This window comes from Simochromis diagramma, unplaced genomic scaffold (genome assembly GCF_900408965.1).
Source record: "Simochromis diagramma unplaced genomic scaffold, fSimDia1.1 OVJJ01000079.1, whole genome shotgun sequence".
Classification (NCBI taxonomy): Eukaryota; Metazoa; Chordata; class Actinopteri; order Cichliformes; family Cichlidae; genus Simochromis; species Simochromis diagramma.
This window is the reverse complement of record NW_024387075.1, coordinates 5,063,874-5,078,122: the sequence shown is the minus strand read 5'-3', so window position 1 is coordinate 5,078,122 and position 14,249 is coordinate 5,063,874. Positions and strand designations below refer to the sequence as shown.

The window sequence follows — 14,249 nt, the reverse complement described above, 5'->3', positions numbered from 1 at the left end:
TTCCCTGACCTGCAAATGAAAACACTTAGAATTTGGCACATTTTTTCCTTGCAATTAAAAATACATATATCTCATATGATGTTGTGATTGCAGTGTGACAACTCAGAGTTCATGAGAAATATGTGGCCCAAAAATTGTTTGCCAGCCAGAAAAGGCTAAAAACTCCTGGCACGCTGAGGGCACAAAAATTTCATCCTTCTTCTGTCTGTTGCTTGACAGAAATATAACTACATTTACGATGTTTAGAATCTGTTGGTTTGTGGCTATATAAGACCAAAAAAATTAAAACTTGAAAACCTACAGCTGGTTGAAGCCAGCATGTGACTGGGTGAGCACTGCCCCTGATGATGTTTTGTGCTCATTTGAGGTAGGTGGCAATGCCCTCCAGGGATAGCAACTGGCAGCCAGTAATCTTTCCCTCTGTTTTTACCACTCCTTACATGGCATACAGTCTGGATACCACACTGGTAAGCATTAGAAATTATTCAACTGCAGCACCATAGAAAGAAATGAGCAGTCTCCCCTAATGACACCTTGAGAAATTTAAATGCTACTAATACTGAAGGGCCTGGGTTTTTCCTGCAGACAAATCACCTCTTGGGTGTTAGTGGTGTGTGTGTGTGTGTGTGTGTGTGTGTGTGTGTGTGTGTGTGTGTGTGTGTGTGTGTGTGTGTGTGGTAGATATTTGCATATTTATGAATATAAAATCTTGAGTCTGCCTAAAAGTAAGAGAAAATCATTGTCTGTACGAGTTTGACGAGGAGCATTTGAACGCAGCACGCCCCCAGGGGCTTGACGGTGGTCAGGTGACCCGCAGCAGGCAGGCCATTCTCGGCTTCCCCTGGCTTTGGCTCCAATGTCGGAGGTGTTTGTGCCTGGAAGAAATGGACTCTGGCAATGCAAGAATTTAATCATTCAGAGGTCCGAACAGTTGACTCCGTGAATGGCGCCAAAACAGGACCCTAAACCTAAATTTCAAGAAGGTCGGTAGGGGGAAAAAAAAGCACCGATGGTGCCCAGTTAGCGGCTGGAAGGGGGCGGGTTTGTTGTTGTTGTTCTTGCAGCTGCAGCTCGACGATAGTGATCCCTAGGGAAAGCGAAAGAGGCTTTATACAGCTCAGATATCAATGAAAACATAGCTTACGTTGACGTAACATCGCAATGAAGCGCATACAGTAAAGCTAGCTCAAGCTGGAGTCTTTACAGACGCTAACGGAAGGCTAACTGTTAGCTAGCTTTGCTGTTCATGCTCTGCGTTAGCGGCTCGTTTGATTACATTAGTTGTGGGTGTATTGAACATCATAACGTGCTTTTGACATTAGTTTTCCCCTCCTCGTAGGTGAAAGAGTCCTGTGCTTTCACGGGCCATTGCTCTATGAAGCAAAGGTTTGTCCCGATACTTTATGAGGGTCTTATTACTCATTTATTCCCAGTTAAAAATAAACTGATCCAAGGCCTGTGTGTTTTCTCGCTTTTACAGTGTGTCAAGATCAACGTAAAGGATAAGCAGATTAAATACTTCATTCATTACAGCGGATGGAACAAAAAGTGAGCAGCTTGAGTTGAATATAGGCTGACATTTCTCTCTGTGCGTCTATTTGGATAGGAATTATAACACTGTGATGACGTTTGAGAATCTGTGATGGGTTTTTTCTTCCTTTGCAGCTGGGATGAATGGGTTCCTGAAAGCAGAGTTCTCAAATATGTGGACAGCAACCTTGCCAAACAAAAAGAGCTTCAAAAGGCCAATCAGTGAGTTAACCTCTTCCCACACAGACATGACCAAGAAGTGTTTTTGTGAGTTTTCGGTTCTTCCTAATGTCCAGTCAGTTTTTTAGAGTTTCTGTCAAAGAAAAGCAGCGATAAGAAAAGTAGGGGGCCGTTTGTGCTCTGTTTTGGGCATGACTGGATAAATTTAGAATTTGCAGCTTTTAGAGTTGACATTACACAATATGGTCTGCCCAATCACATCCAATTACAGATTCTTGGGAGGTAAAATAAATAAATAAATGCTATATCAATATATTGATCAGTATTTTTGTGTGGATACATACGTATATAATCAGATTTTCACTATACTGTTTTTGTGATATCTTAATGTTAAAATCAGCTTTATTGCGAGTTCTGTAGTATTTACAGGTCATTTTTGTTTTCCCGTGAACAAGAATGAATCAAAAATAAGATAAAATGGAGAGCTATAAGAATATGAGATGCATATGTTAAAATAAGTATGAAGTATCAAAGTATAAATATGAATTACACAAGCTATATTAAAGCTTACATACAGTTGTATAGTTGTTACTGTCAGTGTATATAAATATAGTGTGTACATGGATTCTTATGAAGCTTATATGGATTATTCTAGTCTGTGTATGTTATGGTGCAAATGAGGAAACGTCAGTGTGAGACTGAATGTGTAGGTAGCACCAATATTGTTCTCTGTACACAAGAGCAGCAGAAAAGTCCTTTAAGTAAAGGCTGAACGTTCTTTATTCTGTTTTTCAGATATTTTCAGAAATCTCAGATATCATTAGATATGTGTTTTTGTGATTAACATGAACTTTACTGTCAGTTCTGCCATATGATACACATGATACGTAATATTAGACATATTTAACACATAAAGTTATGTTGATAGGGGAAAACGGCGGGGTGGTTTTTACTTTTCCAGAAGAGATTTTACAACTTATTGAGCAACGTGCCACGAGAACACTGTCTGACTCCACATCACACACCACTGTCTGCAAATGGAACAGAGTGTTTTGTAAACAGGCTACACAGCAGGTAGCTATGCATGTTAGCAGTTTTTTCAATGCCAGATGCCCTTGGTGATTTGTGTCTCCTCCCAGAATCGACCCAGGGATCTTTAACTTGTTTGTAAACCGCTACACTGTGAGGCCACTTTGGAAACAGTTAAGTCAGTGCTGCAGACAGTGTATTTCTAAAATACCCCCCCACCCCCAATCAAACAGCAAGGCCGTGTCTGCATCACCACGGTGTGATACATCACTACAACTCAACGGTGGTCAGTAAAAGTAATTTAGATACATTTCTATAATTGTGCTCTCTCTTGATTTTTTTCTGCAGGGATCATTATGTTGAGGGAAAGATGAGGGGCTTAGCACCAAGCAAGAAGATTGCTGCTGTGCAGCAGAAAAATGTTGATCTGTGAGTGTCCAGCTTCTTTTCCCTCCTGTAATAATTCATTTAATAACTCAGTTCTTGTGATGCAACCTTGATGATATTATTTATTAAAGTGCTATATGCTCGCATGTAGTCAAAGCAATGAATTGCATTAAGACAACTTGAGGTATATGTGTCACATCATAAGAACAATCATGATGTCCTTTTTTGCATTGTAGGAAAGTGAAAAAGGCAAAACAGAAGAGTAAGTCAAATATTTGTACAAAATGTTTATTGAATTTTGTAGCTTTCTTCCAGAATGTTTTTTGTTCTTATAGTAAAGATCTTTGGTGTTGTGGCTTCGTGAGGTTCAAGTACTGTTGTATTTATGGAGTCTGATGCGATCTGAGACTTATTAATAAACATATTCACCTTTTATTTCTGTGTATTATTTAAGCTGTCCTTTTCTTTTAGCCCCAGGGCCAGGTGAAGGTACCAGCAGCGGCGAGATGCCCCAGGGGCCACGAAAGAAGAGGGCTCGGGTTGATCCCACAGTGGAGAGTGTATGTATCATCATGTATTGGAACTGGACTTTTTATAAGAATAACAACTGAGCTTCTTTCTTGAGGTGTGAGCAGAATGAGGAAAATACTGAGATGTTGGGGGGAGGTCCACACTCAAGGCAGTACAAAACATCCTGGTCCTGTATCATTTCTTCAATAAGCTTGTGAAATTGTTCAAAGAGTCAGTTATTCCTGCATGAGTGAACCAGTCTACCCCGTGGGCGTAAAACCCACACTTGCTATCACAAATACACAAAAACTTTTAAAAGCAGCAAGGTCATATAGTGTGTGTGTGTATCCAGGAGGAGATGTTCACCAACCGTGTGGAAGTGAAGGTGAAGATCCCAGAGGAGTTGAAACCCTGGCTGGTGGATGACTGGGACCTCATTACCCGACAGAAACAGGTGAAAATAAAATCACAGCAGGTTTCACTTGTTTCCTTCATATTTATCCATATATTTATGGAAATGCGATGGCTAGAAATGTCAGGTTCTGGATCACTTGTGCTCGTTTGTCTCTGATTGCACAATGGATCCCAAAATCTTGGGTCAAACTGACCCACCCAATACGTGATATAGTGAAGCAACACTGCTAATGACAGCTGGACCTCTGGCTACCACTCACATCCTAAACTGCAGTATCTAATGGACAGGTCTGAAGAGAGCGCTTCAGCCAGAATCACTATCTGGAGCATGCTCATTTGTTCTTCTCATTTCAAAGTCAGAACATGCGCAGGATGCTCTGCAATGTAGGACTGAGAGTAAATGTTACAGTTGAGTTTGAAATGAGTTGATGTCTGGATGTTTTTATTGATGGAAATGCTTGTGTAACATTTCCGTTGCTTACAGTTATTTCATCTGCCAGCTAAGAAGAATGTAGAGACCATCTTGGAGGACTATGCAAACTACAAGAAATCAAAAGGAAACTCGGACAATAAGTAAGAGTAAACATCCTGACGTTCTCAGAATAATGGAGGCGTGAGGAAGCACTGATATCCTGTGATGAAAATGTTCAGCGGCACAGCATCTGTCAACCACATAAGACTTAAATTCCTTCCACTTTACAAATTTGCTTTTAATAGAGATACTTGTAAACACTTACTAACACATATACCATTAGCTGAACTATATTTTTAAGGGCACAACACCACTGATCTCACTAAAACTGTAAGTTGTGTATTTTGTGCATTATAGCCTTCACAGTAAGTCAAACAGCGCTTTTAAACCACAGGAATTCTTTTAATTATTTTGGATACACCACTCAATTTTTTCCCTCTCTCAGAATTGTGGAAACTGGGAGCTAACTCATTTTTTAGGCTCTTTTTTTAAAGCTTTTTTTTTTAGGCATCCTTTATCTGAGTACTTCTTTAAATATCACAGCATGCTGCCTTTTTGCATCAAAATAAAAATACACCAGAATAAGTAAGTTTTTGTAGTCTTTTTTTCTTTTTTTTTAATAGTCTGTAGCCAGTTATTGGGGTGACAGTTGCTGTTACCAGTCTTCTTATAATAGTACTTGTGTGCTTTCTCACATTTGCTGCATCACAGCACAACAAAAACAACTTTGAGAAGAAGTAAGCCCAGTGATTTCTCTCATGCAACTGTTCAAAACTGTACTATTGACTGTTCTATAGAGAGCTGACCTCTGCTGTCTCCAGTTATCTCTCCAAATACGTGACTTTTCTCTTCTCCGTTCGCTTAGGGAATATGCTGTGAGTGAAGTGGTGGCAGGTATCCGGGAGTACTTCAACGTCATGCTGGGCACTCAGCTGCTTTACAAGTTTGAGAGGCCGCAGTACGCCGAGATCCTGGCTGAACACGCGGATGTGCCGATGTCTCAGGTGTATGGAGCACCGCACCTGCTGCGTCTGTTTGGTAGGAACACGTGAAACATAGACAGTGTATCCGGAAAGTATTCACAGCACATCAATTGTTCCACATTTTGTGATGTTACAGCCTTTTTCCTAAATGGATTAAATTCATTTTCACCTCACAATTCTACGCACAGTATCCCATATTGACAAAGTGAAAACAGTTTGCTTTAAAATTCTTGCAAATTTATTGAAAATATAACATTTACACACGTTTTTACGTATTTGTTCAATGCTTTTTTGAAGTACCTTTGGCAGGAGCTTCTCCCACTTTTCTTTGCTGAACCTCTCCATCAGGTTGGATGGAGAGGATCACTCCACAGCCATTTTTAGATCTCTAGGGGTGTTCAGCGGTGTGAAAGTCTGGGCTCTGGCTGGGCCACTCAAGGAAACCCAAGAATAAAGCCACTCTTTTGATATCTTGGCTGTGTGGTTATAGTCATTGTCCTGTTGGGAGATGAATGTTAGCCCCAGTCTGAGATCAAAAGCTCTCTGTAGCAGGTTATCATCAAATACATTGCTGCTTTCATCTTTTCTTCAACTCTGACTAGTCTCCAACGTCCTGCTGCCCATACAGGCTTGATTACAGGCTTGAACCAGGTGGTCCACCAAAGAGCAATGCTCGAGCTGTGTCAGAATAACCACTGGGTTCTCAGTCACCTCCATGACTAAGGCTCTTCTTTCCCAATTGCTCAGGTTCGTCATGAGGCCAGTTCTAGAGATGAGGAAGGCCAATGTGCTCAGTGGAAGCTTCAGTGCTGCTTCAGTTTTTCTGTACCCTTCCCCAGACCTGTGCCTCAGTACAATCCTGTCTCCAAGGTCTACAGACATTTACTTGGACTTCATGGCTTAGTTTGTGCTCTGACATGACCTGCAACTATGAGACCTTATATTGACAGCTATGTTTCTTTCCAAATCATGTCCAGTGAACTGAATTTACCACAGGTGGACATTCAAGCTGTAGAAACATCTGAACAGATGATCAGTGGAAACAGAATGCGGCTGAGCTCAGTTTTGAATGTCATGCAAGTTTGCAGACTGTTTTTTTTTTTTAACTTTGTCATTATTCAGTATTGAAAAAAAAATGTAATCCATTTTGGAACAAGGTTGTAAAATGACAATGTGCGGAACAAGTGAAGGACTGTGAATACTTTCTGGATGCACTGTAAACTATATGAAGCGTAATCAAGTTCTCACTTGGTAACAAGAAAAAAACAGAAAAAAATCTTAAATAAATTTGGTCGCTGTTCCCTTCACAGATGCTTGTTTGGGCATCTCAGACTGTTTGTGTTCGAAAGTCCTGCTCCATGATGAAATGATAACTCTTCATTTTCATTTTAGAAAAAGGAGACAAAGTCACAGAGAGCCTAATGAATGTGCTAGGTAGAGTAAGTGAGAGCAAGATTGTGTTGCTGTTACAAGGCACGTCCCACTGTTAATTTCATTTACACTGAAAACCACAGGATGATACAGTTAAACTCCTCGTTGGCTTTTAACCTGGGAGGACAAAAACCTGGGGACACGGTGCACAACAGTGTTGGTCAAGTTACTTGAAAAAAGTAATCAGTAAATAATTACTGATTACTTCCCCCAAAAAAGTAATCCCGTTACTTTACTGATTACTTATTTTCAAAAGTAATTAATTACTTAGTTACTTAGTTACTTTTTAAAAACACGATTTACAACCTGAAGAGGTGATAAAGCGATAGATCTTTCAGCCCAATTCTACTTTTTCTACATAATCCATCATACAAAATGTAATCAAATGGGAAAAGTCTCTTTTTTTTAACTTGTTTTATCAGTTTTAATCTTTTAACTTTATGCATCAAGCAAAAATTTAATTATATGCAACATTCTCTGACTTGAATAAATTAGTTTAACATTTAAACCTATTTTCTACACATTCCAGCACATAAAATAAAATATTTTTTGTGTTTACACTCACTCTTTCAAATAGATGCAAGTAAAACACAGCAGAAAATAAATAAAGTCAAAGACTCAGCGGTCCTGTTGCTCTATTTTCACTTGTAAAGCAGGACTGGGGGTAGGCGGAGGGTTACCCTGGTGCAGGTGTGCCGCGGTCAGTTGAAGAATCCACGAGTTTCTCTGTGAATTTCCCATTACGTCGTTGCGCACTCGGTGCTTGCTTGGAAGTTTAGGGGTTTTTTTCGCTGTAAAAAGAAGTTTTCTTCCCACGCACAACGGACGTTAATGTTTTTGTCACTTTTTATGGAATCAAATTCAAAGTAAGGTCAGTACTTCCACGCTTTAAACGCTGCACGCTCATACTCTCTCCCGCACTCGATATATGATCCATTGTTGATCTGCACACAGCTGTTGTCATGAACGTCGCACTCGCTTACGTCACTGTCGTGAGACATTCTCGCAAAAAATCACGCTTTTAGTAACGCAGTAACGCAGCGTTCCTACGGGAAAGTAACGGTAATCTAATTACCGATTTTGCAATAGTAATCCCTTACTTTACTCGTTACTTGAAAAAAGCAATCAGATTACAGTAACGCGTTACAAGTAACGCGTTACTGCCCATCTCTGGTGCACAGCTCCATAAATGCTGAGCTAAAGGGAGAGAAAAAAGTGGTCTCACTCTACTGAAGACCTCTGTTTGGTCTCAGTGTCCTACCTGGAGACCCAGATCTCATTAGCAGTGATGCTCCTCCGCATGAACGTTGCTTCAAAGAAGTTGATTTTGCTCTCAGTGCAAGTTTAAATTGCAGTTGCCAGTCAGATCAGAACTTCCAAAGACAGAAAAATAGTAGGAATGCAAAATGCAAAAGTGGCAAAATTTGAAGCTGGAAACATTTTTTTGCTTTTCACGGGCACAAGGCCCATTAAAAGTATGTGTTCCTAATCATCATGCTTCTTTTTACATGTCGCAGTAGAATTTATATCTGCTCCTTTCAGTTCAGTTAATTCAATATTTCTGGTTCACCTTTTAAGCAGTTTTGTTCATGGATGAAAGTGCTAAATAGGCTTACTCTCTAAGAGAAGTCCCAATGTAAAAGGATTGAAGTGTTAGTTATTGTACACAAAATAGCTTCATGGCTACTTCAACTATGATGACTCATCTGGATTGTTAGACGTGACTGAAATTAGCTGAAATTTCATTTTATTATTTTTTTTCCTAACAGTCTGGAAAAATGTCAGAGGCCTCCACCTGTAAAACCATTCCTGTTTTGGGGGGTGTCTCATTGTTGCCCCTCTAGCTCACATGTTGATAATTTCATTCACACCAAAGCACCAGACAACCCCCTCTGCTACTGAACTAACCAGATTAAAATCCCACATTTAACTGACTTTATGCTATACTCTCATTACAACTTGGTCCTTATTCCCTGATTTTCTTTTAAGCAGTTTATTTAAAGTATTATTTATTTAGATGTTTGTAGCACCAGTCAGTTTATTTGAAAAGTAGGCTTCTCCCCTCTTTGTGTCACATTTTTCGATTGTGGTGGTGTTATAGAAATCTTACCTCAATTTCCAAATTTACCGTATGCAATGCTGCTCATACGCTGTATGTTGTCCTCCACCAACAGTTCGTATTGGAGCCATGCTGGCCTACACTCCCCTGGATGAGAAGAGTCTGGCTCTGTTGCTCAGTTACCTCCAAGATTTCCTCAAGTAAGCTTTTAACTCCCAGCACAACACCAGTCACTCCATGTCATGTTTGGCCGATTCTCAAATGTCATGTTGTATTCACATTCACATTAGTGCAGCCAGGCTTGTTGCAGTTCCTCAAAACATAAGCCATGAAATCGATTTTCTGCTCTGGAAAGTATTTTTCTTGAGACTAACCGTACACGGTGCAGCGCGTTATGACAGACTGAGGTACCGTGCCATTCTTTGGGACTGAATCCAAATTGAAAATGGTCTCTTAGATCACTTGTGCGTGATGTTTAGTTGTTTTGATGTGTGAACAGCATTGCGGATACATCTACACTGACTGATACAGTGGTGACATAACATGACTTACAGATATGGTACGGTCTATATGGTTGGCCTTGGGCTGTGTGAGAGACATGATTGAGAGAGAAAGTAATTCTCAACTCTCCCCTCTTGAACAAAAAAAGACCTGCAGGGCGGAGACACCCCTTTTTTATATATAGAAGTCTTTTCAGCTGAAGGACAGGAGTGTGACAGGATAAAGCACCCATGCACACCTAACCTGTAGGGCCATGACTTCATACCAAGGCGTGTTTCAGAATGGTGCTCTATGAGTGAAGTACCGCCAGGCAGGGGAAGAACACATTTGCAAACCGCTGTTGTAGTGCAGCAACATCCACTCTCTGGGCCTGTGTGTCATGGTTATCACAATGGAGGGAAGCAAGAATGATTCAATTTGGCAACTCCAGCCAAAGCTTATCTGAAAATTGGGTGCAAATCCACCCAGCCAATAAAATCTGGCCATTATTCGCTCCAGAGTTTTGTCATATCCCAAATGCCCTGCAATGGGGTTATAATGAGGCGCTTGGAAAATCGTTTCTCGGCAGCTTTTTGGCACCAGCACCTGGTTGTGTTCCTCCTCTGTGCGACTCACTCGATTATGCTTATACTTAGTCAATACAAAGTGTGTGTAGGTCAGCACTGTGTCAGGGCGCACCATGCGACCATCAGTTCTTATCACTTGGTCAATGGATAGCTTAGGGTGTCATCAACACACTGCTCTGATGGGAAATCTCTCATAGAGTGAATTACAAGGCCTTCTTGTGAGGGCCCTGCCAGACGGCAGCATCGGACAACCCACAGATACTACATGCTCCTACAGGTCGTGAATGCATCCCCACACACTACCTCAACAGGTTATTACAAGTGCCCACTCTTCCTCGGGCCAGCGAAATGCCTTTGTTTTGGCCTGAAAGATCTCCATTCATCAGAATCAGAAAGACTTTATTTATCCCCAAGGAGCAATTAAGATACAACAGAGCAGCATGACGTTGAAGATAAGGACAGGGCATAAACAGGCAATAAGAGTGAGATAGTAAATACACAGAATATACTGTATATTTTAAAATTACACAGTTTTAAAATTAAAGTGACTGAGGGGTCATTTCCCTTGCCCAGTGCAATGGAGGGAACCACAGGGGGCAGTGGGAGCGGTGGTGAACCAGCCGAAACCCCACCCTGACACCACACCCTGAGCCCACTGCTCCACCCCTCCCCTGCTGCTGAGCCACAAATCTCCCCCCTACACAAGTACATATGGAGGTTTTAATTTCTTAAATGCACCATCTTACTGCAGTTTCTTATCCTCACTGTTTTGCATAGAGAAGACGAAGGGTAGACAAAAATGCAGACACTGCTGTCATTTCCTATATAACTTGTAGACTTATTGAAGTAAAACACTGGTGATTTAGCTTTGAGCCTTCATCACCGATCCAAAGCGTAGTCATTTCCTTGATGCTTGGAAAGGTTTTTTTTTTTTTTTTTTTTATAAGAATAAGAAAACATAAACATTCTCATTGAGTTCTCAATATGACTTTCCCATAAAGTTTTTTTTTCTGCCAGTTTGTTTACATACATATAAAATCAAACTAAACTCTACTTTTATTCAGAGTTGTAATTTGGCAGCAAAGCATCTGCCACAATCTAATCTTACTGTAACAGTCATTTTGTAAATGCATGAGCCTGACGACTGCTGAACAACACACTCTGCACCAGGCGTTCCTGCTTCCCTCCTCACTGACAGTCAGTTGTTTGTTTCCTTCAGGTACCTGGTAAAGAATTCATCGACCCTTTTCAGTGCCAGCGACTATGAGGTCGCACCCCCAGAGTACCACCGCAAAGCTGTGTGAGAGCTCTCAGCAAACCTCTTTCCTATTGAGACACCTCATCCCACTCTCCCAGACCACAACTGAAATATCCGTGACTACCCTTTGGATCGCAGTCTTTGGCGATATTTTTCACTTGAACTGATTTGCTTCCCCCGCCAGGGTCTCAGGAGCTCGTCACGGTTAAGAAGAAAAAAAATTGTGAAACCTTTTTAACTGAGTCACTTTTCTTTTTTTCCCCTTTTCCTTTTCATGTACCTTTTTTTTTTTTTCATATAAAAGTGTAGTTCTTCATCGTCCGTTACCACAGAGCAGCTCTTCTGTGTTTTTGCATTCCAGCTGATAGATATTTGTTGCATGTGGGTATTTATTGGTGTTTCTTCGGCCAAATGAGGTGCAGTTTAATGCTGGTCCTCTGTCAGTGTTCAGCAGTTAATGTTTTTGTATCTGTATCTTGTGTATTTGTACCAGTTTGTAAAAAGAAAAAAATATATATATGTTTATACACAGTATCCAGCTCGTTTACTGTGCGTTCTTTTTCACATCAAGTAAATTATTTGGTTTTATCTCTCTCCTTTCAAGACATATCTTGCTGTAAATGTCACTAATAATTAAAAGCAGCAGCAGGAAATGAAATTGAAAACAGAGAGCCATCCTCCTGCTAAGTTTTGGTTTAGTATTCACCTGACGAGACACAGGGTCAAAGTATCTTTCAATTACATGTGTTGACTGTTAAAGTGCAAATCAGTTTTCAGTGTTAATCCTGCAAATGTAAAACATCCAAAATGCCTACAACCAGATTTTGACACCACATGACAGACTACAACATACATATCCCCACATCAGCATGGGAAAATTACCAAGGAATTATTAAACATGATCCAGTCATGGAGTCTGATTCCTATATATGTTGGTGTGTGTTTGTAATTTGAAATGATTTTTACTGGTCAGTAAATGGAGTTCTGTGGACTAAAAAATGTGCCCTGAAAAATGTTGTATGAGAGTTAGAGAAATATACATATCATAAACAGTGCTGTGCAGATGTCTTGAGCCACCCCTCATTTCTTTATATTTTGCTTTTTTACATTTTTTGGAGTGCCTTTGAACAATAGTTCTTCGGGGTTCTTGGAGGTCTTTTTTTATGCAGTGGCTGCTTTTTTACTCATGTTCAGTTCAGTCCTTGTACCTGGCCACTCTAAGAGATATGTTTGTTTCTTTAAGCATAGAGTCACTCAGTGTCAGGGGTGAACCAGTGCTGTCTACAGACAAAGAACCTATTTTAAAGTATTGTTAGATACTTTATGCTGCACACTTGGGTGGACAAAAAAAAACTTCAAGATATGAGTCTATAAGTTGCTTTTACTTGTCTGCACAGAAACACAAGCACTTCAGGTCAGCGGAGCTGCGCTCTGCAGGCTGTCAGTGCACTAAACGAAACAGGGCCTCTGTGACCAACTCTAAGGACCCCCAAGCTGCCCCAACCCTTCCCTGTGCGAGCTTCACTCATGGGAATCATACTTCACCTACTCAAACATATGTCCAGAATAATGAAGATGTAAATAAACGTTAACAATAAGTAACCCAATAAAATAAAATGATGCCCAGTATCTATGAAAATACATTCTTCTGTGTCCCAACATTCAATGAGTCCCACATTTACTAGCAGTCTGTCTTAAAAACACATCATTTTGTCCCATTAATTTTGTTGATTTTATGAAATAGTCCAAAAAATGCACAGTTTGACAGACACAAAATTGGATTTTGGCACCAACAAGGTGATTCTCAAAGAGCTATCAGCCCAACACTTGGCAGTCTGTACATGCTGTGCAGTGTGTCTTTAAAATATTTGCTGAACCCTCATCAGAAATGGTCTCAGTGGAAGGGTGGCTGTCAATAAGTTATTCTTAAGTAAGGGAAACGGGGAGAAAAGGCTGAGGTATGTCAAAGTGGGTAAAAAATCCTCAGAATTGTACACTTCGGTCCTGAAGCACCGTTTTTGTCTGTACTACATTTAAAAATTGCATCTGTATAAATTTTCGTGTTTAATTATAGTTGTACACAGCACATCTGGAGTCAGGATGGAACCACAGAAGCAGCGTGTTAGGGACACACTGCTTCCATTCCAAGGACTCTTGCAGGTTAATCCACCTATGAATCTGATGACAAATACTGCATATAAATATGGATTAAACACTACCATTTTTTATCTGCGCATGAGCTGTGAATGCGGGCACACTGTGGGTGTGGCAGGTAAAAAAAATTCTGACAGTGAGCAAATGCTGACACCATGACACCTGCCTCAGTCTGTGATTTACAGTCAAACGTTTAATGCCAGGTCACTGCACGCGGGTGCGCACACACCCAAATGTGTGGATGAGAGATGCTCTCCAAGGAAATGTGGCTGTGGTAAGGGTGTTGCCATGGGGACGTAGACAAAGGAAGAGACACGCAGCATCAAAGTCTCGGTCTTATAAAGTCTTGGTAGCTTTAAGGACAGTGAAAAATACAATATGAGAGGAACACCAGGAAATCCTCCTCTTGGGAATAATTCATGAGACCTGTTAATAGATGTTAACTGTTATTGAGTAGCATTGTAACAGTAAGCCTATATACCAGCTGTTATGTTAGTTTGCCTGTTTATTTACTGGTACTTATTACTTTCACTGACTCACTGGCTGATTCACTTAACCACCCTGCTCTGGGTGACCACAAGAGGGCAGCCTTTTCCCTTCCCCCAATTTGCTATTGTTTTTCCCTCTTTGTAGATTTTACAGTTGAATGCACTTGATATATTTTTATGAGGCGAAATAAAGGGAGAGAGAAAAGAAGCATAAAACAGACTGTAAACTGAAGACAGCAGGGAGCAGTCTGCTAACTGAACACCTTATACTGACTATATTTGGATAC

General features: G+C 40.5%; 1 protein-coding gene across 1 annotated transcript; it reads left to right on the top strand.

Moving 5' to 3' along the window:
• Window positions 1-801: 801 nt before the first annotated feature.
• LOC120742369 (mortality factor 4-like protein 1) lies at window positions 802-12,250 on the top strand. Its single transcript, XM_040045663.1, has 12 exons — window positions 802-983; window positions 1,340-1,386; window positions 1,481-1,548; window positions 1,666-1,752; window positions 3,088-3,168; window positions 3,363-3,388; window positions 3,598-3,686; window positions 3,989-4,090; window positions 4,535-4,623; window positions 5,388-5,560; window positions 9,111-9,195; window positions 11,282-12,250. The coding sequence occupies exons 1-12, from the start codon at window positions 944-946 to the stop codon at window positions 11,364-11,366; spliced, it is 972 nt and encodes a 323-aa protein (XP_039901597.1). The 5' UTR covers window positions 802-943; the 3' UTR covers window positions 11,367-12,250.
• Window positions 12,251-14,249: the final 1,999 nt, after the last annotated feature.